Source organism: Vanacampus margaritifer, chromosome 4 (assembly GCF_051991255.1).
Source record: "Vanacampus margaritifer isolate UIUO_Vmar chromosome 4, RoL_Vmar_1.0, whole genome shotgun sequence".
NCBI lineage: Eukaryota > Metazoa > Chordata > Actinopteri > Syngnathiformes > Syngnathidae > Vanacampus > Vanacampus margaritifer.
The window spans coordinates 24,341,322-24,367,022 of NC_135435.1; the positions used below are offsets into that span (position 1 = coordinate 24,341,322).

Below are 25,701 nucleotides of genomic sequence, written 5' to 3' on the forward strand. Positions count from 1 at the left end.
GAGAAAGTGTTAAGACGACTACATAAGGATTTGACATCATGATATTTTATTGGTTACTTCAATTCAGAATGAATAAAATGCTAACATGCTAACAGTTGGTATACTAACAATACAGTATAGCAAGACGGTCAACCTGAGCAGAGAAAGTGTTAATAGGGGTTTTACATCGCGCCTTGTGGTCAATTCTGGTACGATTTCAAATATCAATTGATAAAACGCCAAGACGCTAATGGTTAGCATAATAGTTTTCGTCTCTTTGTGTTTCAGAAGAGACGCTCTAATCGCCAGGTGAAGAGGAAGAAGTATGCCGAGGAGCTGGAGGCCAGGCTGTCAGACGAGGATGGCAAGGTGATCGTCAAAGCCAAGAAGGCCAACGCGCTGGTATCCAAGCAACCTGCGGTCCAGCTCTTTGTGGTGAGGACTTGCCACGTACATCGCTGTGAAGTCGTGCATTTTCACATTTGTAACTGTGTAAAAATAAGTTAATACTTTTAGAATAAGAATACTTTTAGAATTAGCATTCTACCGTTATTATCAGGCTAATAACCCGTTGATGTCACTCGTTTGTGTGTTGCTTTTTGACATTTTGAACTGTCATACAAGTGAAAAATTAACTTGAGCACAAGGCTTTACGGGATTAGGATTTTTGGGGGCTGGTTCGTCAAACAGCAAGTTTTAAGAAACAGTTACCAATCACCCATCCGATCATAAGCGTAATCCATAACCCACTGGTATAGATTGGCAGAAATAGTATTTTAAGATTACCAGAGGTGCACATATATAATATATGTAATTGTAGAGTCAATAGAAAAAAAAGCCTGACAAAAAAAATGCTAAAAAGTAAACGCTAAATAGCCTTGTGAGGCTAATTCTTCAGGGATTTGCTACATTTAATACAAGCTCCATTCCAAGGCACAATGTTACAACCTCCATTTATTATTAATAGTCCAAAATCACAATTTCACCCCAGGGCTTACCTTGTGATTTATGGTCACCTCAAATTGTAGATTCCCAATATATAAAAAAAAACCTCTCAGAAGACTCATACGAGTCATTTTCTCTCGTCTCCATCTGTAGGAAAACCCCAGTGAAGAAGACGCCGCCGTCGTGGACAAAATTATGTCCTCTCGCATCGTCAAGAAGGAGGTAACGCTTCGCTCTTTCCCTCTTGCTCCGCCGTGATGTGTTTGATGTCTGTCATCAGTGTGGTAAATTTCAGCTTTATTTCTTCTATATATCCCGTGTAGGTTTCTACAGGAGTGCTGGTTGAAGTTGAAGAATTTTTTGTCAAGTACAAAAACTAGTAAGTCCTTCTTGAATGCTTTTTTTTTTTTTTCGTCTTTTGAATGCCGATAAGCAGAATAAACATAAAGAAGCATTAAAGGAATCATTCTGTAAAGGAGGTAAGGTTACTGATAAATGCCGTATTTCTGTTATGATCTTTGTGTGAAAAAAATTTACAGGGAGTGCCATGTACATGCACATCTTGAAATTTAGCTCTAGTGCTCGCTTTGTATTATGTGTGCATGCTTAAAGTTATAAAACCAATAATCATGATCGTCTTGGTCATAATAATCTTGATGTGACATTTTCATACCGTTTCATCTCTAATTAGAATTTCTGCGTGTGTCTGTGTGTGTGTGTGTGTGTGTGCGCGTGCGCAGCTCCTACCTCCACTGCGAGTGGGCCACGGAGGGCCATCTGGAAAAGGACAAGAGGATCCAGCAGAAGATCAAACGCTTCAAGATGAAACAGGCGCAGCGGGCACTCTTCTTCGCCGACGTAAGGCGACGTACACTCTAATGCGCGTGCGTGCGCGTTACCTGCTGTGTGCTTATGACTACAGTATGAAGCAAGTGTGTGTAGGTTGAAGAGGCATCTTCACTTGCTGTGTGGGCGGGCACATCTGTGTATGCCTGTTGACTCCAGATGGCGAGTAGGCACTGGAGTTGATTCGCTCCCTTTGTCTCCCTCTTGTGATTCTCAGATGGAAGAAGAGCCCTTCAACCCGGACTATGTCGAGGTGGACCGGGTGCTCGAGGTGTCTTATTGCGAGGACAAAGACACAGGAGAGGTAATTAAAAAAAAAAAATGTGTCTATAGGAATGAAACAGTCTACGGTGTACCGGTAAATCGTGCCACATTTTTAAATTTGAGCTTTTTGAGTGATTATTCTGTGGTGTGGTGCGTGTAAGAGTGATTTTTTTTACCCCTCTTAGATCTCCTTGGAAAATGGTGGGGGGGGGGGGCAGGGGGAGTCGTGTTAAAATATTTATGAAAATCCTTATCTGTGGTCAACATCTGTCTTATCCAAGTAGCTCTCCAATTTTGCTCAATGCACATAATCGTGGTAGGAAATCCTCACGCTCATCTGTATTTGGTAATCATATCTGCTAGTCCTATCTACATCTTTGTGGCATTTATCTTTTCCACTCAAGCACCATCTTTTGTGCCTGACAAGTGCCCCAAGGCCACGCTAACGGGCTCCCTGGCGGGCCTTTTGTCGCCGCTATGAAAGCGCTCACTCTCCCCGCGTGTATGCCGGCAGGAAGTGGTCTACTACCTGGTGAAGTGGTGCTCGCTGCCGTACGAGGACAGCACCTGGGAGCTGAAGGACGACGTGGATCAGAGCAAGATAGAGGAGTTCGAGCAGCTGCAGGCGGTCAAGCCGGACTCGCGCAGAATGGTGAGTGGAGCAGCGGGACCCACAGCTCGCGTTCTTTTTGGATCAATTCAGAGGGATAATAGATTTGGGCTTGGGCTTCTACTTGTATGGCTTATTTTAGTACGTATCGCTATGAGGGATGCATCAATAAAAATGGTAATACGCTACGTGTCGCCTGTAGGAGCGGCCCCCGGCCAACCTGTGGAAGAAGAGGGAGCAATCCCGGCATTACAGGAACAGCAACAGCCTCAGGGACTACCAGCTGGAAGGGGTCAACTGGCTGCTCTTCAACTGGTACAACAGGTCGGTTTCAGGCAAAGCGTCACACTGTTTACATGCCGGTGCCGGTGTTTTGGTTAGCAACTGAGGCTAACCACGACATCAAAAATTAGTTGCAAAGAAAAGTATTTGCTATTAAGTTATGTTTAGCTAAAGGTGGTAGCCCAGATAGATAACAGTCTCAACATTGTGGCACAGCCACTTGTCTCAAGTCTCCATACTTTGTTTTATACGAGCATTTACATTCTTGGTAGGTCCTGCTGTTTTGGTTAGCAACAGTTCAAGTCCAAAAAGTTGCCCTAAAAATTATGCAGATACACCGAAAATAATTGACAACAGACCGGAAAAGTTTTATTTACCGGTAGATAAATGTGGCTACCAAGATAGCAGAAATAACTCTCGTCGTACCCATTCGTAGGTGCTGCTGTTTTTGGTGAGCAACCGGCTTCTTCCATTCAGTTATATTTAGCTCAATAACATTTTCAACGCTGCAGTGTCCAGACCAGTATCGCCTGTGTGTGGGCCAAGTCCATTTGATTCGGCTCGCCTTGCAAATTCTGCAAACAAATAAACCATGAGGAACTGCTTTATAAACAAGCCCATAAACATTGGAACCCACACAGTATATAATAATAAACATTTGTTCCAATCATGACTTCATTTTTTCCCCTTGGATTTGGTATTGCCTTCAGAGGACTTCATAAAAACTGAAATTGCTCCTGATAGGAAAAAAGGTTGATGTAGTTATGCCAGTGAGTATAGATTCAGCCATCTGATAATAAATATTGATTTACATTTTCTGTTGGCTGTCCCCGCTCTCATTTAAGGACTGCGGCATTCCCTCATTTTCATAACGTGCCTTTTCCGTTTTCACCCACTATCGAAAAAGGAGGTTGGCGCTGTACACCTGGAGTATCCACTCTATTATGCTTGTGTTACATTTGAGCGCGCAGGAGTATTGCGTGCCCACGCAGAGCAATTTGTCAGCAGCAAAAGGCTGCTTGAGCAGCCGGTGGGAATATCGGCATGTTACCCCCATCCTCTGGACAGCTGTGTAAATGCTACACAAAGGAGCTTGTGATTATGCTTTTCTCTTTTAGTCTTTTAATATCATTTGCTTTTGTTGTTATTTTTAGCTCCTGATGTGTTGTATGTTATGTGCTTGATGCGGTGCGACAATCCTACACCCACTTCGTTAAACAGCTTTTATCGGGATGAGCATGTTTTCTTTAATCATTTGTAAATGTTATTAGTTATTTCTTGGTTCAGTTAGTTCATTAATCAAAATTTTTTATTGCGTTATTATCAAGATAGCAGAGAGTCCAGATTGAAAATGATTTTAAATGATGCATATAATCTAGTGCTATTTCAAATAGGAATGCGTCACCATATTATATCGCTCTCTGTAGTCGGGTACTATTTAGAATGAAAATCTAAAATATCCTAACTCTTTGACTGCCAAAAACGTTAAATAACGTTTAGTAAAATCCTATGGAGGAGTGCCAAAGACGTTAAAAGACGTTTGTTTCAAAACAGAGGTGAAACTAACCATTTTCTATTGTTGATTACTGAAAAAAAGATGAAAGATGAGAGTTCAATCTTTCATTTGGTAGTATGTGTGTTTCCATAGTCCAAACACATAATTTTCTGTGGACCTTGAAAGATCAGTCAAAAGATCAGTCAAAATGCTTAAATCGGCTGGCACCCACGGCATCCCTTTTCTGAAAACGTCTGGCAGTCACTGCACTTGCGATGCTAACTAATAGCAAAACATAGTAAAAAAGTGGTAAGATAGATTCTATTCTAATGGAAATTGGATCAAATGCTTACTCACTAGCAGTTGGTAAGATGACAAACGGCAAGACTTTCATTTCCCCCCCTTCGTCCTTAGGCGAAACTGCATCCTGGCCGACGAGATGGGCCTGGGGAAAACCATCCAGTCCATCACCTTCCTGGAGGAGATTTACCGCGTGGGCATCAAGGCGCCTTTCCTCATCATCGCCCCGCTGTCCACCATCACCAACTGGGAGCGCGAGTTCCGCACGTGGACACGCCTGAACGTCATTGTGTACCACGGCAGCGTTGTCAGCAGGCAGATGCTGCAGCAGTACGAGATGTACTTCAGGGACGGGCAGGTAAACACCAGCGTTGTTTAAGGCTATCGCTTGCATACCAGATGGCTGGGAAGCGGAACACTTTTTGGGGTTTTCCAGAATGTTTTCAGTCGATTCTGATTGGCTAAAATTGACTTCTGTTTAAGGGTGCCAGCTGTTTGACATGCATTGTCATCCCCAGTGTGGGACTTTTTTTTTTTTTGCCTCTCTGTTGAGCTGATTTGCGTTAGAATCTCAGGACTTCCTACATGTGCTTGCATGCTTCCTCTGGCACTCCCACAACCCATTAACATGCATGTTACAGTGTTATCCACAGATTTGAAATCTACTTGGGTGGGTGGACTTCGAGGTGGGTGGTGGGGTGGGGTAACATGTAATGTTACATGCGATCTATCTGGCCGCGACACGTTTAAAAAAAAAAAAAAAAAAAGTATTTTCTTGAAATCTACTTGGGTTTTCTTGGGTGGCCCGCCCAAGTATTAACACGGTTGGGGAAACACTGTGTTAGGTTAATTGTCCATTTTTGTTTATATTATATGTGCGCTGTGACCAGCCCAGGGTGAAGAAAGGCTGCTGACACACCTAACTGGCACTTCTCCAGTATTTAAGATGCTACATTGTCAGTCATGTGATGGCTTAGCATTCCCGGCACCTCACAGTTGATGTCAGCGCAGCCTCCGATGAGGTGGTGGTGGGGGGGGGGGGTTCACTCCATCAGCGCCTCTCGGGCTTGTCTGTTGTGCGAAGGAGGCTGATGTATAATCGAGTGGGCCTCCGGAGGCCCGTTGTCAAGGCGATGGTAACAAATGCAGAGGCGGAGTGAGTCGATGGTTACTCGTACGTGCTGACAAATAAACAGTCCTGTGGGTGGGAGGAGGGTAGGTGTGGGGAGGGGATGGTGGGGGGGGAGTCTCTCCTGTGGCGAAATAGAATTGAAATGTGTCAAATTAGCTTTCACCTAAAATGGTTGACTCCTCCTGTCTAATGCGTTTGTTGTTGTTGTTTTAAGGGCCGCGTGTTGCGGGGCGCCTACAAGTTCCAGGCGGTCATCACCACGTTCGAGATGATCCTAGGAGGCTGCCCCGAGCTCAACGCCATCGAGTGGCGCTGTGTCATTATTGACGAGGCGCACCGCCTCAAAAACAAGAACTGCAAGCTGCTGGAAGGCTTCAAGCTCATGAGCCTGGTAAGCCGAACTTTGTTCACGTTTTATGCCACAATTCAGCAAAGTCATTCATACACTTATGAATGACTTCGTGTAATTGCTCTAACATTAGCGGCTTTGCTTGTGTTCTTTGTTAGGAGCACAAGGTCCTGCTGACAGGCACTCCTCTCCAAAACACGGTGGAGGAACTCTTCAGCCTGCTGCACTTCCTGGAGCCGGCACGTTTCCCGTCGGAAAACACCTTCATGCAGGAATTTGGGGACCTCAAAACTGAAGAGCAGGTGAGCTTGGGATCGCATGCCCTATCAAAATGCAGACTTGAATGGGGGGAGGGGGGGGGCTTTTATCTAACTAGGCCATGATGTCATTTTGTAGCACACACGCACATATGATGGATTGTGATGACAGATAGTTGTGGATTCATGCAACTCAATTTTATAAACACAGTGACTCCAAATGGAATTAAAGCTGAAAGCAGCAATAAATGATCTTACTATCAACATTTAATCCCTAGCAGGAGTCCTGAAATTTGTCTAAATGAGCTTCAGTCAGAAGCAGAATTGCAAATGGCTGTTTAAAATCTATTTGGCCATCTTTCAGACATCAGTTTACTTTTTTTTAATGCCATACCATTCATAAAGGTTTTTTGATAGTTTACTATCAACATTTAATCCCTAGTAGGAGTCCTGAAATTTTTCCAAATGAGCTTCAGTCAGAAGCAGAATTGCAAATGGCTGTTTCAAATCTATTTGGCCGACTTTCAGACATCAGTTTACTTTTTTTTAATGCCATAACATTCATAAGGGTTTTTTGTTAGTGACAGTTTGACCCTGGACCGGATTAATTTCCGCTATTTCCTATGGTGACGATGGGATTTCACTATATTTCTTTGAAGGGGCATATTGTGAGGCCTTGTTCAAGTTGCTGTTTACAAATAACTACAACGAGCCGTGGGGGGTGGTGGGGATTATTAATTAACAATCTTAACTGAATATTGATCTTGGTACGTGAGTTCCGCCTCCGTTGGCTGCCGCCGCAAGGCTTTTTTTGCCGGCTCACTGATCACTTCATAAGACTTGTTTGTGTGCATGTTTTGTGACAATGGAGTGTGTGTGTGTTTTGTCTGGAAAGTGGAAGCTCAAGCCTCATGTTGTTCTGTTAGCCGCAGACGCTGCAGTAAACATTTCATTCTTCATTTCTAAGGTTGGCACATTGTTGACCAAGAATCTAAGGGAAATAAACAACATCTGATCCAATAAACACATTTACAGTACTTATACATACCATGACTTATAATTGCGGGAATGCCTCGTGGGATGCATTTCTAATTTAAAAGTAAACCACATCTTTGTTGTTCTCGTTTACATGATGTTTTTTCAATGTCCAGATCTAGAGTCTACAATGTAAATACAGTAGGGTTGTGAATTGCCTCGTACCTGGCGATTCGATCCGTATCACGATTCATAGGTCACGATTTGATTAGATACCGATTAATCATGATACGAATCTATAAGTCGATTATTGTGATTTATTTATTTTTTAATTCAAAATTTAGAAAATACTAATCAGTAGTGATAGACAAATGAAGCTTCATGAAACACTTGTGATATTGTTTGACTCCTCCACTCTTGGTTTAAATGGGCCAGCTAGCTAGCTAGCTAAACAGCTAACCAGACAGACAGATAGACAAATGGAGATTCATGAAGCACCTGTGATATTTGTTTTACTCCTCTAGATGGCACTCTAGGTTTAAAAGCTAACCAAGATAACTAAGACTAAGATGTTTTGTTGAATATTTACATAAAAAATGGGATGTTTAAAAATCGATTTGGCCGCATATTGAATCAATACGAGAATTGTGCACGGTAATATCGCGATATATCGCCGAAACAATTTTTTCTAACACCCCTAAAATATCGTAATTCAAAGTTCTCGTTTTTGTGGGTCCAACAGGTGCAGAAGCTGCAGGCCATCCTTAAGCCGATGATGCTGCGGCGCTTGAAGGAGGATGTGGAGAAGAAGCTGGCGCCCAAGGAGGAGACCATCATCGAGGTGGAGCTCACCAACATTCAAAAGAAGTACTATCGCGCCATCCTGGAGAAGAACTTCTCCTTCCTGGCCAAAGGAGCAGGCCAGGCCAACATGCCCAACCTGGTCAACACTATGATGGAGCTACGGAAGTGCTGCAACCACCCCTACCTCATCAAAGGTAACATTAAAGCCCAGAAATGAAAACTTGAAAAGTTTTGCAAAGATATGGGTCGTGCAGCTAATGCCGTCTGTGCTCTTTTCAGGGGCAGAAGAGAAGATCCTGGAGGACTTCAGGGAGGTGTATAGCCCGGCCGCTTTGGACTTCCACCTGCAAGCCATGGTGCAGTCTGCCGGGAAGCTGGTCCTCATCGACAAACTGCTGCCCAAGATGAAAGCCGGCGGGCACAAGGTGCTCATCTTCTCCCAAATGGTGCGCTGCCTGGACATCTTGGAAGACTACCTCATTCAGAGAAGGTACTTTTATTTTTATTTTTTTACTATACACCACAACACTTTTTTTTTTTTTTTTAAATAGGTAACTGAAGGGAAAAAATGATTTAGATTTCACGCTCTTTGTTGGGCAGGGAAGCCAGAATCCAGAGTTTTCGTATACAAGCGTCAATTTTCCATAATATGTCCCATTTAGCATCACCTCCCCTGTCTTGGCAGGTACTTGTACGAGCGGATAGACGGTCGCGTTCGAGGCAACCTGCGACAGGCGGCCATCGACCGCTTCAGCAAGCCCGACTCGGACCGCTTTGTTTTCCTGCTGTGCACACGAGCCGGCGGCCTGGGGATCAACCTGACGGCGGCCGACACCTGCATCATCTTCGACTCGGACTGGAACCCACAGAACGACCTCCAGGTAACGCTTGTGAAAACCGTTGACGTCAAATCAAATTTTTATGCAAATGCTGTATTTTCATTTATTTAAATTGTTGATGCAAATGACGCTCAGGTTAATTTTCAATTCATGAACCGCTGGAGAATGATTACAAATGTTTTGAAAAAACTCCCAATGGGAACAGGTCAACAATCATTCCGTTTTTTGCAACCTGTAAAATGTTTTGAAACACTTTTGTCCCTAATAGGGAGGTTTGTTCAAAAACATTTCATTATACTCTCACGTTTTAGTTTATTTTTTTTTAAATGAGGTCGAGTGTCATTTGCATTTAAGAAAAACAGAGAAATATATAATTTGCTTAGTAGTTTGGGAAGTAGTGTATTTTCTAGGTTCTCCAAAATATGTTATTTTAATTCTGTAATATGGCTTTATTTAAAAACAAAACAAAAAAACACCACTTTGGTTGATGAGGTTCGTCTTACCTTATAAATGTCTTTAAGAAAAAATAAACAACACTTTATTCATGCAGGAATGTCCCCTTTGTGATGTCACAATCACATCAAAGCTTTCTATTCTATTGTGTTTGCTTTAGTCACCAACTGTTCCCCCACCCCTTTTTTTTTTTTTTTTTATAAATAATTTGACTTACTGTACGTTGTAACGTTTTGGTGGACCCCAATTTGAGAACCGCATTAATTGTTGTCCTCCTGTATTTGCACAGGCGCAGGCTCGCTGCCACCGGATTGGCCAGAACAAGGCGGTGAAGGTGTACCGCCTGATCACCAGGAACTCGTACGAGCGAGAGATGTTCGACCGCGCCAGCCTCAAACTCGGTTTGGATAAAGCCGTGTTGCAGAGCATGAGCGGCCGCGACAACAGCCTCGGAGGAGCAGGAGGCACTGGAGGAGGGGTGAGTCATGACAATTTATTTTATTTTTTATTTATGTTGGATTGATTCTGGTTCGATATTGATGCTTCCATATTGATTTAAAAATGAGGAATGAATTAATTTAACTAATACCTAGTCAAGATCAAAAGATAGTTTTATTTTATTTTATTTATATATATATATAAGATGGCAGTAACTTAATATAGGCGTTAGAAGGCTGCCATCAAGAGTTTCTTTGGGAAAAAAGGCTCCAATCGAAGCCATTCCTGCTAGCAGTAAATGGTCAAGAGGATGCAGAGATTACAGATTTTCGGTCGCTGTTCAGTTCCAACGTAACTGTTCCAGCAACATTTGGGGAAAGAACAAGTATCTGACAATTCTTACATAAAAGACCCTGTAAAGTTTACTCATGGATTTGTTTTTTTCTTTATTTATATACTGGATTTTATACACAAGCTAATAGTGTTGCTTTTGTGTTTCACATAGTTAAAATACAACATTTTGTGGCAAAAAAACATCTAAAGGTAAAATAATTAACGACATGTAAGATAAAAAGAATAATTTAAGATGTAAAGAATTAAAAAAATGTTTAATAAAATTACTAAATGAATGTACAGTGCAGGAACATCATTTTGTGAAGAAACAAACATTTGAATTTGACCCAAGGAAGCACATACAGGCTGAACAAAAGGGGTCCAACGATTGACCCTTGCGATACCTCACATGTCATGGCCGTTCGTTCACATCCAAAACTTTGCTCCCATTGTAATGATTTCATTGCCACTCCCAGGCGGTCCAGCAGCAGTTGTCCAAAAAGGAGATTGAGGACCTGCTGCGACGTGGAGCCTACGGCGCCATAATGGACGAGGAGGACGAGGGGGCCAAGTTCTGCGAGGAGGACATCGACCAGATCCTCCAACGCCGAACCAAGACCATCACTATCGAGTCCGAGGGCCGAGGGTCCACCTTTGCCAAGGTGACATGGCGTGCCTAGACATTTTACATTAGAGGGATGGATACCAAATGTGATTGCTAAGATTGTCCGACGTCGTCTTCCAGGCCAGTTTTGTAGCATCCGGGAACCGCACAGACATCTCTCTGGATGACCCCAACTTCTGGGACAAGTGGGCGAAAAAGGCAGACATCGATATGGAAATGGCCAATGGCAGAGTAAGTAGCTTACGTACCTTGCACTCGATCAAGTAGGGAACAGTTGTCTTCAGTAAGTTCTAGGTCAGTGATTTTGTAAAGTGGCATATGTGACTTTGACCTTCCCCAAGAACTTCCAAGTACTCCATGAGTCACTTGAACCTTTTCCCATGGAATTGTGGGTCCATATTTGATCCAAGTTCCAATGGACCTTTGGGGAGGGGGGGTTGAAAATAAGATGTCAGTGGAGTTTTGAAAATCTTGAAAACCGAACGTTCTTGTCACACCTACAGAACAGCCTGGTTATCGACACACCCCGCGTCAGGAAGCAGACGAGGCCCTTCAGCTCCACCAAGGATGAGTTGGCGGAGCTGTCCGAGGGCGACAGCGACAGTGACGACACCAAGCCCAAAGTCAGGCGGGCCCATGAGCGGCCCAACAGCTACGGACGGACAGAATGCTTCCGCGTGGAGAAGAACCTGCTGGTATACGGGTATGCGCATACATTTCTAAGAAGAGTGAAGGTCAGGGGATGAACGGGGGGGCCTCACCATGAGATCCTCTTTCAGGTGGGGCCGCTGGAAGGACATCCTCAACCACGGCCGTTTCAAGAAGCAGCTCACCGACTGGGACGTGGAGTCCATCTGCAGGTCGCTGCTGGCCTACTGCCTGGTGCACTATCGCGGCGACGACAAAATCAAAGGCTTCATGTGGGACCTGATCGCACCCGCCGAAGACGGACGCACCAAGGAGCTGCAGAATCACTTGGGTATGTGAACTCTTTGATGTCCTCGAACCCGAGGGAGAAGAGATGGAACCAACCTTGCGCTCCTCCGCCGCCAGGTCTATCTGCACCTGTTCCTCGGGGTCGCAAGGGCAAGAAGATGAAGACCCAGTCCAGCTCGTTTGACATCCACAAGGCCGAGTGGTTGCGGAAGCACAACCCGGAGCATATGCTGCAGGACGACGGCTACAAGAAACACCTCAAGCACCACTGCAACAAGTAGGTTGACGCAATTCACAGTTTTGATCAAATGTTGTATTTCAGTTTAATTGAGTTAGTAGTTTATAAACAGTAATGGTGATTTCAACATGGGCCAAGACGTTATATGTTTTTCTAAATGGCCATTATCAGTTCATCATTATCAGTCTTCATCCAGAGCTTGCTAATTAGCTAATCGTTTGAAACACCTGTGTTGGCTGTGGGAGACATGGAAAGCAGGTTGGATAGGGGTACTCGAGGACCGGGGTATAAACTATACGGTATACATACAGATTAGACATATACAGCTCGTAGGCAGTTAGTATTGTAAGTACAAAAATTAACAAGTGGACGGTATGTACTGCTTTGAAGACCCCCTTTTTCCGTTATCGCTCAGTTCCTTAGACCGCAACATTAGATTTGGTAAAGGCATCTTTTGTTAATAAAAAATATTCAAGTTTTCTCCTGTAAACACCATTAAGCATATAATTCATACATGTATTTAAGGCAAGTTGTAAAATGTCTGAAGTCCTTGTTTATGTTTAACAAATTTAAAACATCAAATCATGCTGTTTCTACTAAGTACCGTCTCAAATGTTGTCCAATTTCGATACTGTAAATGTATAGGATCGTATGCCGAGAAACGTTTCTTGGGAGGAGCAATATGGCGGCCTTCAAAAGTCTTGGCCTATCGGCTATCCAGTCATATATTCACATCAGTGGCTGGAGGCTATGCTAGCTGGCTAACAACTGGGCACATTCGCACCTATGCACACCTTATAGTCTTCAATGAACTTAGTAACATGCATGTTTTTTGGAATACAGGAGGAATTCGGGAAAAAAAAGCTAGAAATGCGCAGACAAAACATGCAAACTCAAAATTCAAGTCTGAGGCAAATGTGCGAGGCTTAGAAAATGTGTTTTAATAACATGAATCTTCCCCCATAGTCCATGAAGGAAATGTAGTCAAATGCAAAGAGAATGCACTCGTCACTCATTTGGCTTGCTCGGCTAACGACGAGCCACTAAAAGATGCACTGGAGCCGACGCTCTGCTGATTCATTATCAGACGCAGCGAGCGGTCGGTTGAGTGATGGAAATCTTAATGAGACTTCAGTCTTGGCTAATGGCCGCCATGGATCACCCTTACTCGCAGACAGAGGGGAGAGGGGGTTGCCTGCCATAGAGACAAAAGCCCAAATAGATGATGGCCGCCTGTGTTGTTTTCCATGGAAAGTTCCCCTTTGTTTCCCAGCCCAACCTCGTTGAATCCAGCCATTGTCCAATACGCGGGCTTTGCTGACGATGACGTTTTCCCTCCGGAGGACGCTCCCCGCCGTTCGATAGAAACCAAAAAGCGAGGAGTGACATGTCACGCTTAAGCGCTGGTGTTGTCACTTGCCACGTCTCGTCCCGCTCGTGTTGCTTCTGGCTGGTGTGGTGCCCGCGAACAGGGCCGAGGGGGATTCCTCGCATGCCAGCCGGCTGTGTCACGCAACTCAGCTGGCTCGCTGCGTAACGAGCGAGTGACAGCGCGCAGAGTGTTGCCTGTGAGTCACACGGCACGCGCTTGCATAGAACCTGGAAGGAAAGAAGTGTGATGACGGGCGCGGTGGAGCGTCACAGCAGCTGCTTCAGTCACACTGCAGTGTTTAGGGGGTGGGTGGGCGTAGCCGACTTGACACACTCCCATTTTACCCAGAAAAGATGTTGAGCTCAAACTGTATCAAACATGGATGTGGTTGACCTTCTATGACAGCTTTAGGTCATCATTTTCCATTCCAACAGCTTAGCTTGAATGTTTCTGTCTGATTTCCTGTTTCTGTTAGCGACGGTACGTGTGTATGTGTGTGACTTCCTGTTCATGCTGACTCTCTGCCAGTACAAGTACTCAACTCTTGAGTAGTTGCCGATACCAAGTGCTGATACCAATATTACTTTTGATAAATAAAAATATATTTTTTAAATTATTTTATATTCTTCAAATTTCTAGTTACTGATCGTAAACGGCCACAAGAGGGCTGCTGTTGCAAGAACGATACCTTGAAATATGTCCTGGTATCGGTACTCGCCCATCCCTAGTGTATATATGTTAGGGTTGGGTTTAAAAAAAAATGATGTATCATATTAATTGATTTTCCTTTTCATAGCCCAATATTGATTCATAAAACGATCCTTTTAATAGGTCTTTCCCCCCATAAATTCATATGAAAATGCAATTTTACTTGAAGTCAAAATAAAATTGTAATAAGTTTAGAGAAGAAGAATTTTTAAATATTTTCTTATATTTATGTAAGACCTGAATTATTGCACTTTTAAGACAATAAAGAGTATTTTTAATTTATATTATTTCAATTATATATATATATACATAAAATATACGTTAACATAGTTTTATCTATATATATATATATATATTTATTTATTTTTCTTTGCATTGAGGATTAACAGTGTTTTGTATCATTTGCTGTTCATTGTGTTCAACCAGACCATACGTGTGCGCGTGTGTGTGTTTGTGTCGCTCCATGAAGCGATTGTGCGCGGTCAGGGCTTTTTTCTTTTCTAAGCGGCTGCTTTTGTGCGTGCAGGGTGCTGCTCCGGGTCAGAATGCTGTACTACCTGAAACAAGAGGTGATAGGCGACGAGGCCCCGAACGTTTTGAACAACGTGGATGCTAGGTGAGTGCGCCGTTAACCTTCCAGTACTTGGGGAGACTTTTAAACAAACAAAGATGTGAAATTGATGCTTTCAATATTTGATGAGGAGAGACTAATTGCACAGCAACAGTCGATGACTAATTTCCAGGCCTGAACCTGCTCTGCAAATTGCAATCGTTGTGTCATTTTCACATTTTATTTGTTTTTATTCATGCTTTCTGTAGTTGGGCTTTTAAAAATGTTAAAAATGATGCCAAGGGCAGAGTACATTACGCTAACACATATATTACTTACATACCAGCATCACGTATACGCATACATGAATACAAACGGAAATATTTACATGGAAGAGAAAAAGGTGTTGTTTTTGAATGTAGACTCATCAACCTGTTGAAGGCTCCGGCCAAATATTTAAGACAACTATTGAGCTCCACCTGCTGGAAATCTTTAGAACTGCAAAACCAGCTCTAGGTAAAATGGCAATTAAGAGTGCATAGGAATGACAGTCTTTGGAAAAAACATACAAAGGAGGTTGAAATATTTCCATTATTTAATGTCATACTTTTTGTAATTGTAATGTCTTGCTCAATTGCTCCTTCAGTGAGATTAAGATCTGGGTGCCAGAACCGGACCACTCGGACCTGCCAGCCTTGTGGTGGGATACCATCTCTGACAAGTGTCTGCTACTGGGGGTCTACAAGCATGGTGAGTATATACCACTTATTCCAGCTGGGCCCCATCCCATTTCCTTTTTTAATTATTTTTTTTTATTCCAGGTTATGAGAAGTACAACACCATCCGAGCGGACCCTGCGCTCTGCTTCCTAGAGCGCGTCGGCCGACCGGACGACAAGGCCATCGCTGCCGAACAGAGAAGCAACGATTTCATGGACGGGTATGTAGAAAACACCCCCAAAAATATTTTTCAGGATACATTCATCTTGAAAGTGAGACATTTTGTGTGCGCGTCTGCAGGGACGTGGACGATCCGGAGTACAAGCCCGCTCCGGCTCTGCTGAAGGACGACATGGAGGTAAACATCCGACCCCGCCAAAGGTCAACCTTGTCTCCTTTTGAAAAGGCCGATCAATAATCAGACTGACAAGAGAGCAACGCGTTCACTCCCAGCAATGACTTAGCGGTTCGCGTCTGCTCTCGTTACTCATACAAAGAAGGTGTTGGGTATTTTTCCACAATTCGTGGTATTTTTGTCATGTCTGTGACATGTTTTTGTTACAATTCCGATCGGCAAGCAAGCATGCATCTTGTTACCATGACGACGAGGGGCGTGAGCTTAGAACTTCGAATCATACGCACACCCCAATTCTATTTTCTCTGCTGGAAACAGAAATTTGGTCACCAAACCAGATACCAAATTATTTGCATACAAATGATAAAAACGTCAATTTTCCATAAAATAATCCTTTTAATTTGAGATGTTCTTCAACACCAATTTCCCCACAGGATGACGCCTCCTCTCCCGGAGACTTGGTTGTCACCGACAACGCCGGAGGTGAGTATTAGTCACACAGAAATCCTGCACGTTGTCAGCATGTCCCGGGAATTCCCACAGACATAAATTAGCACAAACGCTTTCCTCCACCCCAGACGCGGTTTCGGGAGCAGCGAGCGCCTACTGGCCCTCGTCGTCCTCGCTCACCGCCCGGCTGAGGCGTCTGATCACGGCCTCGCAGCGCTACACCAAGAGCCGGCAGATCCTGCAAATCCACCAGGTGCAGTCGCAGTCGCAGCTGGCCGCCATGATGTCGGCGCCGCTCGGCCCGGCGCCGCTGCCTTCGGCGGCGCTGCTGCTGCCGCCGGTGGCTCTCAGTGACCCGCTTAACCCCAAGATGGCCGCCAAGATTGAACGTCAACAAAGGTGGGAAAAAGTGATAATAAAGTGGAATGAGAAATATATGTACTGATTAATATTGTATGTCTGTGCACACTACAGTAATGTAATGTATGTATGTGCATATTTTTGGCAGAAACGTCATTAGGTACCAAAACACAATCATAATGCAAAAGGTAAATCAAGCACATATTGCATTATGATGCAGAGCAGTTTTATATCACTACTGACTACAAAAGTAATAAAATAAATATGTCAAAAGATACATTTGTTAAGGTTTATTTAGTTATGAATTGATTGAATATTTTATTAAAAAAATTTCCCAGGAGAGCTCAGTATTGTTCATTCGATTTGACATCATCATTGCTCTCCTTTTTAAAAAAAAAAATAATAATGAAAAAATCTCATTTTTTTTTCTTTCTCTCTTTTTTTTAAATATATATACATATACACACATATATATAGATATATATTTATTTATTTTTTGTATGTGGGTGAGCATGTGCGCATTCATCAGTTCACCTAAAGCCCATTAAAAAAAAATCCCATACTAATAATATAATATAATAATAAATTGCCAAATGCAGAAACATCAATGTAAGTTATCACGATGTAGTGGCTCTCGCTAACAGATTGATTGAATATTATCACATGCTGATTACGTGAACATACTGGAAGAAAATTGGAAAACATACTAATAAAATGTTTGATTAAAAAAAAGTTCCAAAAATAATTCACATTTCAGCAAAACGCTTCGGAGAGGAATAAACGATTCAACTTTATGTTCAATTCACCACAACATTTATTGCGATTTTTTGCATCTTGTATTGTGCCAAGACATATTTTACATTGAGAAAATCTCATGGCAAAAAATTGTGAGGGCTATCGCTTGAAGTTTTCACCCAAAAGCTATATTGCATTGTGATGTAATGACGAGCTTGTTTCAGTTTGCTCACAAATGTATTTATCTCCGCCTGTTAAGTTGAACTTCAAGCTGAATTGAAACTTGCAAGAATTGAACAAAAACGCACGCAAATATGAAATCGGCCATCTATTTCCATTGTCAATAGATGGACCAGGCGGGAAGAGGCCGACTTCTACCGGGTGGTCTCCACGTTTGGCGTGGTCTTCAACCCGACGTTGGGCCGCTTCGACTGGACAAAATTCCGGGCGATGGCACGTCTGCACAAGAAGACCGACGAAAGCCTGCAGAAGTACCTGTGCGCCTTCGCCGCCATGTGCAGACGGGTTTGCCGCCTGCCACCCAAAGATGGAGGTCAGAGGATACATACAACTTGCATGTACAGTACGGCTCGCGTTACCATGGTGACCGGGTGTTGCAACTATGCGAGCGGCTACTTATTCTCCCGATGTAGCATTGTAACAGTAAACGGGGAAAAACAAACAGTTGTCTTTGGATTTAACGTGATTCGTCCCATCTTCATCCCCAGATTCCGCTGTGGATCCTTCCCTCAACATCCAACCCATCACGGAGGAACGGGCGTCTCGCACCTTGTACCGGGTGGAACTGCTGCGCCAGGTGAGAGAGCAGGTCCTTCGCCACCCGTTGCTCTACGAGCGCCTGCAACTGTGCCAGATCAGCTCCGACCTACCTGCCTGGTGGGAGGTCGGCACCCACGACCGGGACCTGCTCATTGGCGCCGCCAAGCACGGGGTCAGCCGCACGGATTATCACATACTCCGGGACCCCGATTTGGGCTTCATGGCGGCCCAGCGCAGCTACAGCCAGACGAAGGCCTTGCCGACGCCGCAGCAGTCGCTGGGCTTCACGCCGCTCCTGCAACCTCAGTACCCGGCGTCGGCCCCCGCTTCAGCGGTTCCGCCCCCAGCCCCGAGGGACTCCGAGACCGGCGGGGTTATCCCGAAAGCGGAGCCCCCCTCAGAAGGGGAGGAAAGCAGCGAGAAAGCGAAGGAGAGCTGGAGTCCCGCCCTAGCATTGGAGACCCCCGCAGGAGTTGCGGAGGACAAACCCAACAGCGAGGGACAGATGGTGGCAGCAAGGACGAAGCCCCTCACACCCAACTCCTCCGAGAGAAAGCCCAAGAAGGTCAGCAAGAGGAGCCGCAGGGAGAGGCGGGCCTCAGGGACCGACTCGGACGGCTCCTCGTCCAACTCTTCGTCGCGCTCTTCCTCAACTTCCTCGTCGTCCTCTTCTTCCTCATCGCACTCCGGGTCCAGTTCGTCTTCGTCTTCTTCGTCCTGTTCTACCGGCTCGTCCTCATCGTCGTCCTCATCCTCTTCTTCGGATGACAGTGGCAGCGAAGGAGAGGACGGGAAGAAGAAAGGTGAGAAGTCACCACGCGGTGTAGGCAGTAACCATAAAATGCTCTCGCCAAATTGGAATGATTAAATGAATTGACGACTGTCATGGCAAACAGAATAACAAATAGGGATGTGTGGATATCCAAACGATACGATATTGTCACGATGCTGTGGAAAGGTTAGCGGTATTAAAAAAAATTTATTAAAAAAAAGCTCACGATATTGTAGAAAAACTCTGAATATATATATTTTTTTTTAAAGAAAGAAAAGCTCATATTGGGAAAAAAAAAGCACAATATTGTGTTTTGTACATAACAGCCGACACAAAGAAATATGCTTCTCCAATCATTTGATTGACATGTGCTCGAGCCTATTGGCTTAAAAAAGTCAAAAAGTAATGTTTGTTGAAAAATATTTGCTGGTGCGAGTGATAACCGCTACAGTATGCCCGGTTAGGACATTTTTTTATCAATGTTTATTATTCTTAAAAAAAAAAATTTAAAAGTGGATCCGCTTTTTGGGTGCCTCAATGTGCCTGAAAACTGTCACAAAAAATGTATGTTGGGGAAATACAGCCTCTCAAAATTCTTTGAATGAATTCCAGAGCTCATTATGTGACAAACTTCTATTGGGTAATAATTGGCACAAATGAGCCCCATCAAAGATGATAAGCAATGCTAAATTGCTAAGCAAAGTTTAATCGTTTTTCTTGGATACTTCAAAAAAAAAAATCCTGAGACCACTGACCATAGCTATGGTAATAGGCGGCCCGAAAAAGTCTCAAAGCTTCCAACACGGTCTGTGATGTTTCCAGTGCCTGCAGTTGCAAGCGTGAAGGGCTTTGACGAGGACAGCGTGGCGTCGTTGGGCCCCACGCCCCACGGTGCGCAAGAGCCCCACGCGGCCCAGAACGGTGTCGCCAACAGCGCGCCGCATCCCTTCCAAGCGGGTGGTGGCTACATGCTCGGTGCTACCCACTGGCCCAAGGTGAGTCGCCATCTCGCTTATCGACCAACAGGAGGCGCCCTTCGAGTGCCTGATGACCGCATTGTTCAAATTCAGGACCGCGTCATCATCAACCGTCTGGACAGCATATGCCAAGCGGTGCTGAAGGGCAAGTGGCCGGCCACGCGGCGCGTCTACGAACCCGGCGGCCCCGTGGCGTCCTTCTACACCACCAAGCTCTTGGACGGCAGCCTGTGCGAAGACCCCTCGGCCTCGCCACAGGGGTCTAAGGTGACCGAGCATGTTGCAGAAAACAAGGAGTTCTCAGTCAAGCTCAACGATGTATGTTGATTTCACCCGTCCTCGTCTCTCCCCCTTCCCAGCTCCTCCGCCGCCACGTTGGGCATGTCACTCTGATTTTCCTGCTCTGTCTTTCCTTTTTTTTGGGGGGGGGGGGTAATTCTTTGAGCAGCGGGAGGAATGTACAGTAATAACAGCCTTTCCTCTCTTTTTCCCTACACGCTTTGAATTAGGCCCAAAGGACAACATTATGCCAACCGTTTAATTCTGCCTACTGTGTTCTGTGTGTCAGAACACGCAAAGTCACACAAGCACTTAGAGTGGAACCTCAGACTTGTACAAACGAGTTAAGATAGTGAAAAAAAAAAAATGGAGCGGGAAAAAGTAAAACCTGTAAAGGAAAAGAGGTTAACTAAAAAATTAATAATAAAGAAATAAAAATGTGTCAGAAAGAAAAACTTAAAAAAAAAAGAAAAAAAGTTAAATTGTCCCCAAAAATGGTACGTTTTTTTTAAAGGTAAAACTTTAAATTAATGAATTATTTTAAAATTGAAAGAAAATGCAAGAAAATGTGTCAAACTGTTAAATGAAAAGGGAAAACTTGTCAAGTAGGGAAACATTTCAAAAATAAATGTAATGGACAAATTACAAAACATAAATACAACTGTCAAAAATGAACATATTGTCAGAAAATGAATGGAAATTATCCGTGGATTTTTTTTTTGACCGTTTAAAAAAAAGTGTAAAAAAAAAATACGAACAATAAATGAAAAATAAAAACCTCAAAAAGTAAACTTTTTTTAAATGGAAATTTGTTCGGAAAATTGTCAAAAACTTACACTAACGACACCCATGATTTCCTTTCACTGGCCGCAAAAAAGGCTGTGGTGGGCCGCATCTGGCCCCCGGGCCTTGAGTTTGACAATAATCACTGAGCTACAGTCTTGCAAGATTTACTAAAGTCTGCCATAACTATTTTTTTAATCAATAGTGTGCTGTCCAAAAGTTGAGGTTCTGCTATATTAATTTTTGTTTTCAAAAGACATGTTCCATTGGTGCTATACAAAAAAACAAAACAAAACAAAAACCTTTGGACTTAACCAACAAAGGATTTCCCACATTTTCCCATCAGAATCCTCCACTAACCAAAACATGTGGCTGTGTTCAGCAGGAGGGAGGTCTCAAGTTGACCTTCCAGAAACAGGGTCTCCCCCTGAAGAGAGCCTTGGACTCTGAGGAGGCCCCCCAAGCCCAGCAGCAGCAGTACCTGGCCCGGCTCCACGACCTGCAGAGTGCCTGTGACACGGGCCTGGCCGACATCACCAAGCCGCAGTGCAGCTTCCAGAACGGTACGTGCGAGAAAAAAAAAAAGATGATGCTTTTACCTGAATAGCTTGTTGCAGAGATTTATTCGTGGGTGCTTCAGTGCCTTCAGGTTTTACTGGCGCCATGAGGCTGAACGGGGTTCTGGATAGCCAGCCGGTGGTGAAGCGACGACGGGGGAGGAGGAAGAATGTGGAGGGCATGGACCTGCTCTTTATGAACAGGACTCAAGTCCAGGATCAGGTAAAGTTCCTGGGATGGGCAAAAAAAAAATGGGAACACGATAGGAAGCTTCAAATTCCCCCACTCTGTGAACATGACACACAAAAGTCAGCAGGGGATGAAATCGAACCTCACCCATGTTTCCAGGCGGCTCCTGGTTGGGGCGGCATCGGCCAAGTGGGCGTGACTCCAGTGCCAGGTTACAACCACCACACCTCGGGGCCGGGCCCGGAGGACGCGGAGAGCAGGGTCCCGGTCATCAACCTCAAAGATGGCACCCGGCTGGCTGGGGACGACGCTCCCAAGAGGAAAGATCTGGACCAGTGGCTGAAGGAGCATCCGGGCTTTGTGGCCGACACGGGCGCCTTCATCCCCGTCAGTTATCTTGATGGATGTTGTCATTGTTGGTGGTGGTGGTGGTTTTTTTTTTTACATGTTTGTTTTTGTTTCCAGGGCGTGAATAAGATGCCTCTGCAGTTCCACGTCCAGGACGGGCGACCCAAGCAGAAGCGGCACCGCTGCAGGAATCCCAACAAGATCGACGTCAACAGCCTGACGGGTGAAGAGCGAGTGCAGATCATCAACAGGAGGAACGCTCGCAAGGTACGTTATCGTAGTGTGCCGCTTTGGTGTGTAGAACACAACTTTTTTTTTTTATTTAATTTTTTTATGAGTTTTGATTTTATACTTCCATTAAAAAAGACAACAACAAAATGTAATCTTACATCAATTGTATTTTTGACTTTCAGGTTGGTGGAGCTTTTGCGCCTCCACTCAAGGATCTGTGCCGCTTCCTTCAGGAGAACCCCGAGTACGGCGTCCCGCCTGAATGGGCCGACGTCGTCAAACAGTCGGTGAGTATTTAAACTGCAAACCCTGAACCCAGGTTTGGGAAAATGTTCAATTGGTAAAAAGAAAAAATCAAAAAATGAAAGAAATGGAAGACCTCCTTCAAATGAACACAGAATACTTGACCTCTTTCAGGGTTACCTCCCAGCGAGCATGTTCGACAGGATCCTGACGGGTCCCATCGTTCCTGAGGAGGTGAGCCGGCGAGGGCGCCGTCCAAAAAACCCTCTGGTTAAGGCGGCGACGGCGGCCATGGCGTCCAATGCTACAGCGGCGTCCTCCACATTAGGCCTCAACCCCCTGCTGGCCAACGGGCTCCTGGCGGGCATGGACCTGAGCAGCCTCCAGGCCTTCCAGCAGAACCTGCAGCTCACCGCCGGCCTCATGAGCCTGCCCTCCTCGGACGCCGGGAACCTGGCGGCGAGCAACCTGGCCGCCATGTTTCCCATGATGCTCTCGGGCATGGCGGGACTGCCCAATTTGTTGGGCGTGAGCGGCTTGCTCGGGAAGAATCAGGAAGGAGGCGCGGGAGGCGGAGGCTCCGAGGACAAGGAGATGGGAGTCGGCGGTGCGACGGGAGAACCATGCAGCCTCAGTGGGGAACGGACAAAAAGCACAGACGCCGCCGCCGCCACTTCCTCTCAAAGTGCCTCGTCCACCTCCAGCCCGCCTCTCCCGCTCAACCCCTTGTTGCTGTCTAGCATGCTTTACCCAGGGATGCTTCTCACTCCAGGCCTTAACCTCCCCGTGCCCAACGCGCCGCCCGACCACACGCCACCTCCCCCTCCTCCCCTCCCACCTCCAACTCCTCAAGCGACCGCCGTCGAAACGGAAACTTTGGAAGACGACGACGACGACGACGATGACGACGACGAAGAGTCGGGAGAGCCCAAAGACAACAGCGGGAAAGCCGAGTCGTCTTCATCCGAGTCCGGGAGCTCCTCCTCATCCTCGGACGACTCCGACTCCAGCAAGGACTGATGGAATATTAATTTATTTATATACTGCCTCCTTACAAATGTATTCATAAAATTCACATATATGTGGATTCCCCCCCCCCACACACACACACACACACACACACACACCACCACCAATCACCCTCCTCACAGCACTTAAGATTTCTTTACGTGTAAATAACTAACCAAATGGTTGCGTAATAAAACAAAAATGTCAACAACAAAAAAAGAACTGAACTCAAATGTTAACGTTTGTGGACGAGGTAGCGTCTTGTTTCCAGACATTTTGCATGTCGGACTTGAGTAGAAGCGTCACCTTGTACTGTTTCAAACAAAAAAAAAGAAAGAAAAGGCATTATTGTAATTATTATTAAGTCGGGATTTAATTTTATTATTAAAGAATGCATTGAGCTGTACTATTAATATATTTTGATGGCGGGGTGATGATGTAAATATGACACGCTTGCTTTGCAGATCATGCGGATACGGATGTGAGCAATAACTCGGGCAGCTAACGAATGTCACTCAAGCTGTAGATTCCGCCACGTTCCAAAAAAAAGGCTTTTCACGTTGGTCCTGTCATTCATAAATTCATTTCATTTTATTTTTTGGTGACCAGCACAAGTGGACTCCTGTTTTAGCACATCCGTCTTGCAGTCGAGGTGTCCCAAGAGGACTTTACTTCCTGTGCGGAGTTTTCATGTTCTCCTCGTGCTTGCTTTTCCGGTTACTTCCTCATCTCCACCAAAACAGGTAATTCAGTTTTATTGAAGACGCTAAATTGTCCATAGGTGTGAATGTTAATATGATTGTGAACGCTTGTCCACTTGCACCCTGTAATTTACCTCCTCAAAGCCTTCCTGAGCTGTTTCTGTGCCAAAATCACACTGGCTTCATTTTCTTCAAGCGCTTCCTGATCCCCCCACCCCCACCCCCACCGACCACCTTCCGACGGCACAAGCGCACACAAAAAAAAATGGTTTTGATTGTTGTTCGACACGGCAGTGCCACATTTAGCCAGCGCGCTAGCATGCTAGCTAGCTCGAGCAAAGGCTCGAACAGTCCCGCTACACACGCTAGTTTTTGATTGGTTTGCTTGTTTTTGAGCTTCAGCTGAGACTTAGAAGTGCCCTTATCTCGTACCTCTACTTTTCAACCCTCTTTTTGTTTTTGTTTTTGAAGGGGGGGATAATGGGGGGCCGCAAACACTGGAATTCCAGCAAAGTCGAAGTAGCTTTGCTGCCCTCTTGTGGACTGTTAGTTCAACACTCTTTAATTGTGGTCGTCTCTCCTTTCTCTAATGTAATGGTCAGTGATCGCACAGAGACTGAAAAGCTTGCAGTGATTCACACACAATACGCTTTTCCCCCTATTGTAGTGCCCTTATACATAATTATGTGACTATTATGGTACAATATTACACACACACACACACACACTACTGCTGTACAGGAAGGTATCCATGTCATCACTGAGAAAATATCTTTTTTTTTTTTTTCAATTTTATTTCAAGGTTTGACAAATGTCCAAGTGTCACCATGGTCAGTTTTTGTCGTGTTGTTTTTTGTAATATTTTGCGCTCTGTTTAGTCAAACTAATTTCATGTAGTCGAAAAGAGGAGGAAAAAAAAAGGTGGGAGGGGGGATGTGTCTTAAAAACAGACACACACAAAAAAAGAGTCATTTGTAATTTATTGGATTACTTTCTATGAAGTTCTATAGAGGAAACTGAGGTTTAATTATTTTTATTAAACATATTCTTCTGACTATCCATCAGGTGTCAATTTGTATGAGAATTTGTTTTCATTAATTTATTTCTGTATTCCATGTTTTTTTTTATTTTATATATTATAGTATTTTGTTAATATCAGTTTAAAATTGTACCTATTTGATCCATTTAAATATTTAGCATAGGCATGGTGGAATTTTAAAATATCACATTCAAACTAATTTTTGCATTAATATAATGAGCTCCTCTTTTAATTACATAATCTTCAATCTTGTGTATGGACATAAATGTATCGTCAGATCTGATTGAAAGTCTGTAGTTTGACTTTGACACATAATGAAGTAGTTTTTGATTTTGTTCAACATCTGTGAAAATCTTCAGTGTAGTTTTTTTTTTTTGCTCTGACCCGGATTTCATTCCAAATCATGTTTCCTTGCTTGGATTTCATGACGTCATCCTCAATCTT

General features: G+C 44.3%; 1 protein-coding gene, 1 long non-coding RNA gene and 1 other non-coding gene across 9 annotated transcripts in view; 2 read left to right on the plus strand and 1 right to left on the minus strand.

The window, feature by feature from the left end:
• The window catches only part of chd9 (chromodomain helicase DNA binding protein 9), a 59,274-nt gene extending 33,997 nt beyond the window's left edge, over positions 1–25,277 (plus strand). For 4 of the 7 annotated variants that reach the window (XM_077564260.1, XM_077564264.1, XM_077564267.1 and 1 more), the window contains 35 exons: positions 268–414; positions 1,078–1,146; positions 1,248–1,303; positions 1,665–1,782; positions 1,988–2,074; positions 2,549–2,686; positions 2,847–2,968; positions 4,836–5,079; positions 6,068–6,244; positions 6,361–6,504; positions 8,177–8,432; positions 8,518–8,728; positions 8,924–9,119; positions 9,820–10,008; positions 10,778–10,963; positions 11,047–11,157; positions 11,430–11,629; positions 11,706–11,905; positions 11,980–12,139; positions 14,707–14,796; positions 15,377–15,480; positions 15,552–15,669; positions 15,750–15,807; positions 16,239–16,287; positions 16,383–16,653; positions 17,697–17,902; positions 18,078–18,932; positions 19,724–19,896; positions 19,972–20,196; positions 21,323–21,503; positions 21,581–21,720; positions 21,847–22,074; positions 22,153–22,302; positions 22,449–22,553; positions 22,684–25,277. In XM_077564260.1, the coding sequence (XP_077420386.1) occupies positions 268–414; positions 1,078–1,146; positions 1,248–1,303; positions 1,665–1,782; positions 1,988–2,074; positions 2,549–2,686; positions 2,847–2,968; positions 4,836–5,079; positions 6,068–6,244; positions 6,361–6,504; positions 8,177–8,432; positions 8,518–8,728; positions 8,924–9,119; positions 9,820–10,008; positions 10,778–10,963; positions 11,047–11,157; positions 11,430–11,629; positions 11,706–11,905; positions 11,980–12,139; positions 14,707–14,796; positions 15,377–15,480; positions 15,552–15,669; positions 15,750–15,807; positions 16,239–16,287; positions 16,383–16,653; positions 17,697–17,902; positions 18,078–18,932; positions 19,724–19,896; positions 19,972–20,196; positions 21,323–21,503; positions 21,581–21,720; positions 21,847–22,074; positions 22,153–22,302; positions 22,449–22,553; positions 22,684–23,529 (6,810 nt within the window). In that variant the 3' untranslated portion in view covers positions 23,530–25,277. The remainder of the gene's footprint in view (positions 1–267; positions 415–1,077; positions 1,147–1,247; positions 1,304–1,664; positions 1,783–1,987; positions 2,075–2,548; positions 2,687–2,846; positions 2,969–4,835; positions 5,080–6,067; positions 6,245–6,360; positions 6,505–8,176; positions 8,433–8,517; positions 8,729–8,923; positions 9,120–9,819; positions 10,009–10,777; positions 10,964–11,046; positions 11,158–11,429; positions 11,630–11,705; positions 11,906–11,979; positions 12,140–14,706; positions 14,797–15,376; positions 15,481–15,551; positions 15,670–15,749; positions 15,808–16,238; positions 16,288–16,382; positions 16,654–17,696; positions 17,903–18,077; positions 18,933–19,723; positions 19,897–19,971; positions 20,197–21,322; positions 21,504–21,580; positions 21,721–21,846; positions 22,075–22,152; positions 22,303–22,448; positions 22,554–22,683) is intronic. The other 3 variants (XM_077564261.1, XM_077564262.1, XM_077564263.1) reach the window with 3 other exon arrangements.
• Positions 30–2,079, minus strand: LOC144050724 (uncharacterized). Its single transcript, XR_013293912.1, has 2 exons — positions 978–2,079; positions 30–467 (listed from the first exon to the last, which is right to left on the minus strand). It is a non-coding gene; the product is annotated as an uncharacterized LOC144050724 (long non-coding RNA).
• On the plus strand, positions 10,231–10,355 carry LOC144051135 (small nucleolar RNA SNORA16B/SNORA16A family). Its single transcript, XR_013294011.1, has one exon. It is a non-coding gene; the product is annotated as a small nucleolar RNA SNORA16B/SNORA16A family (small nucleolar RNA).
• Positions 25,278–25,701: the final 424 nt, after the last annotated feature.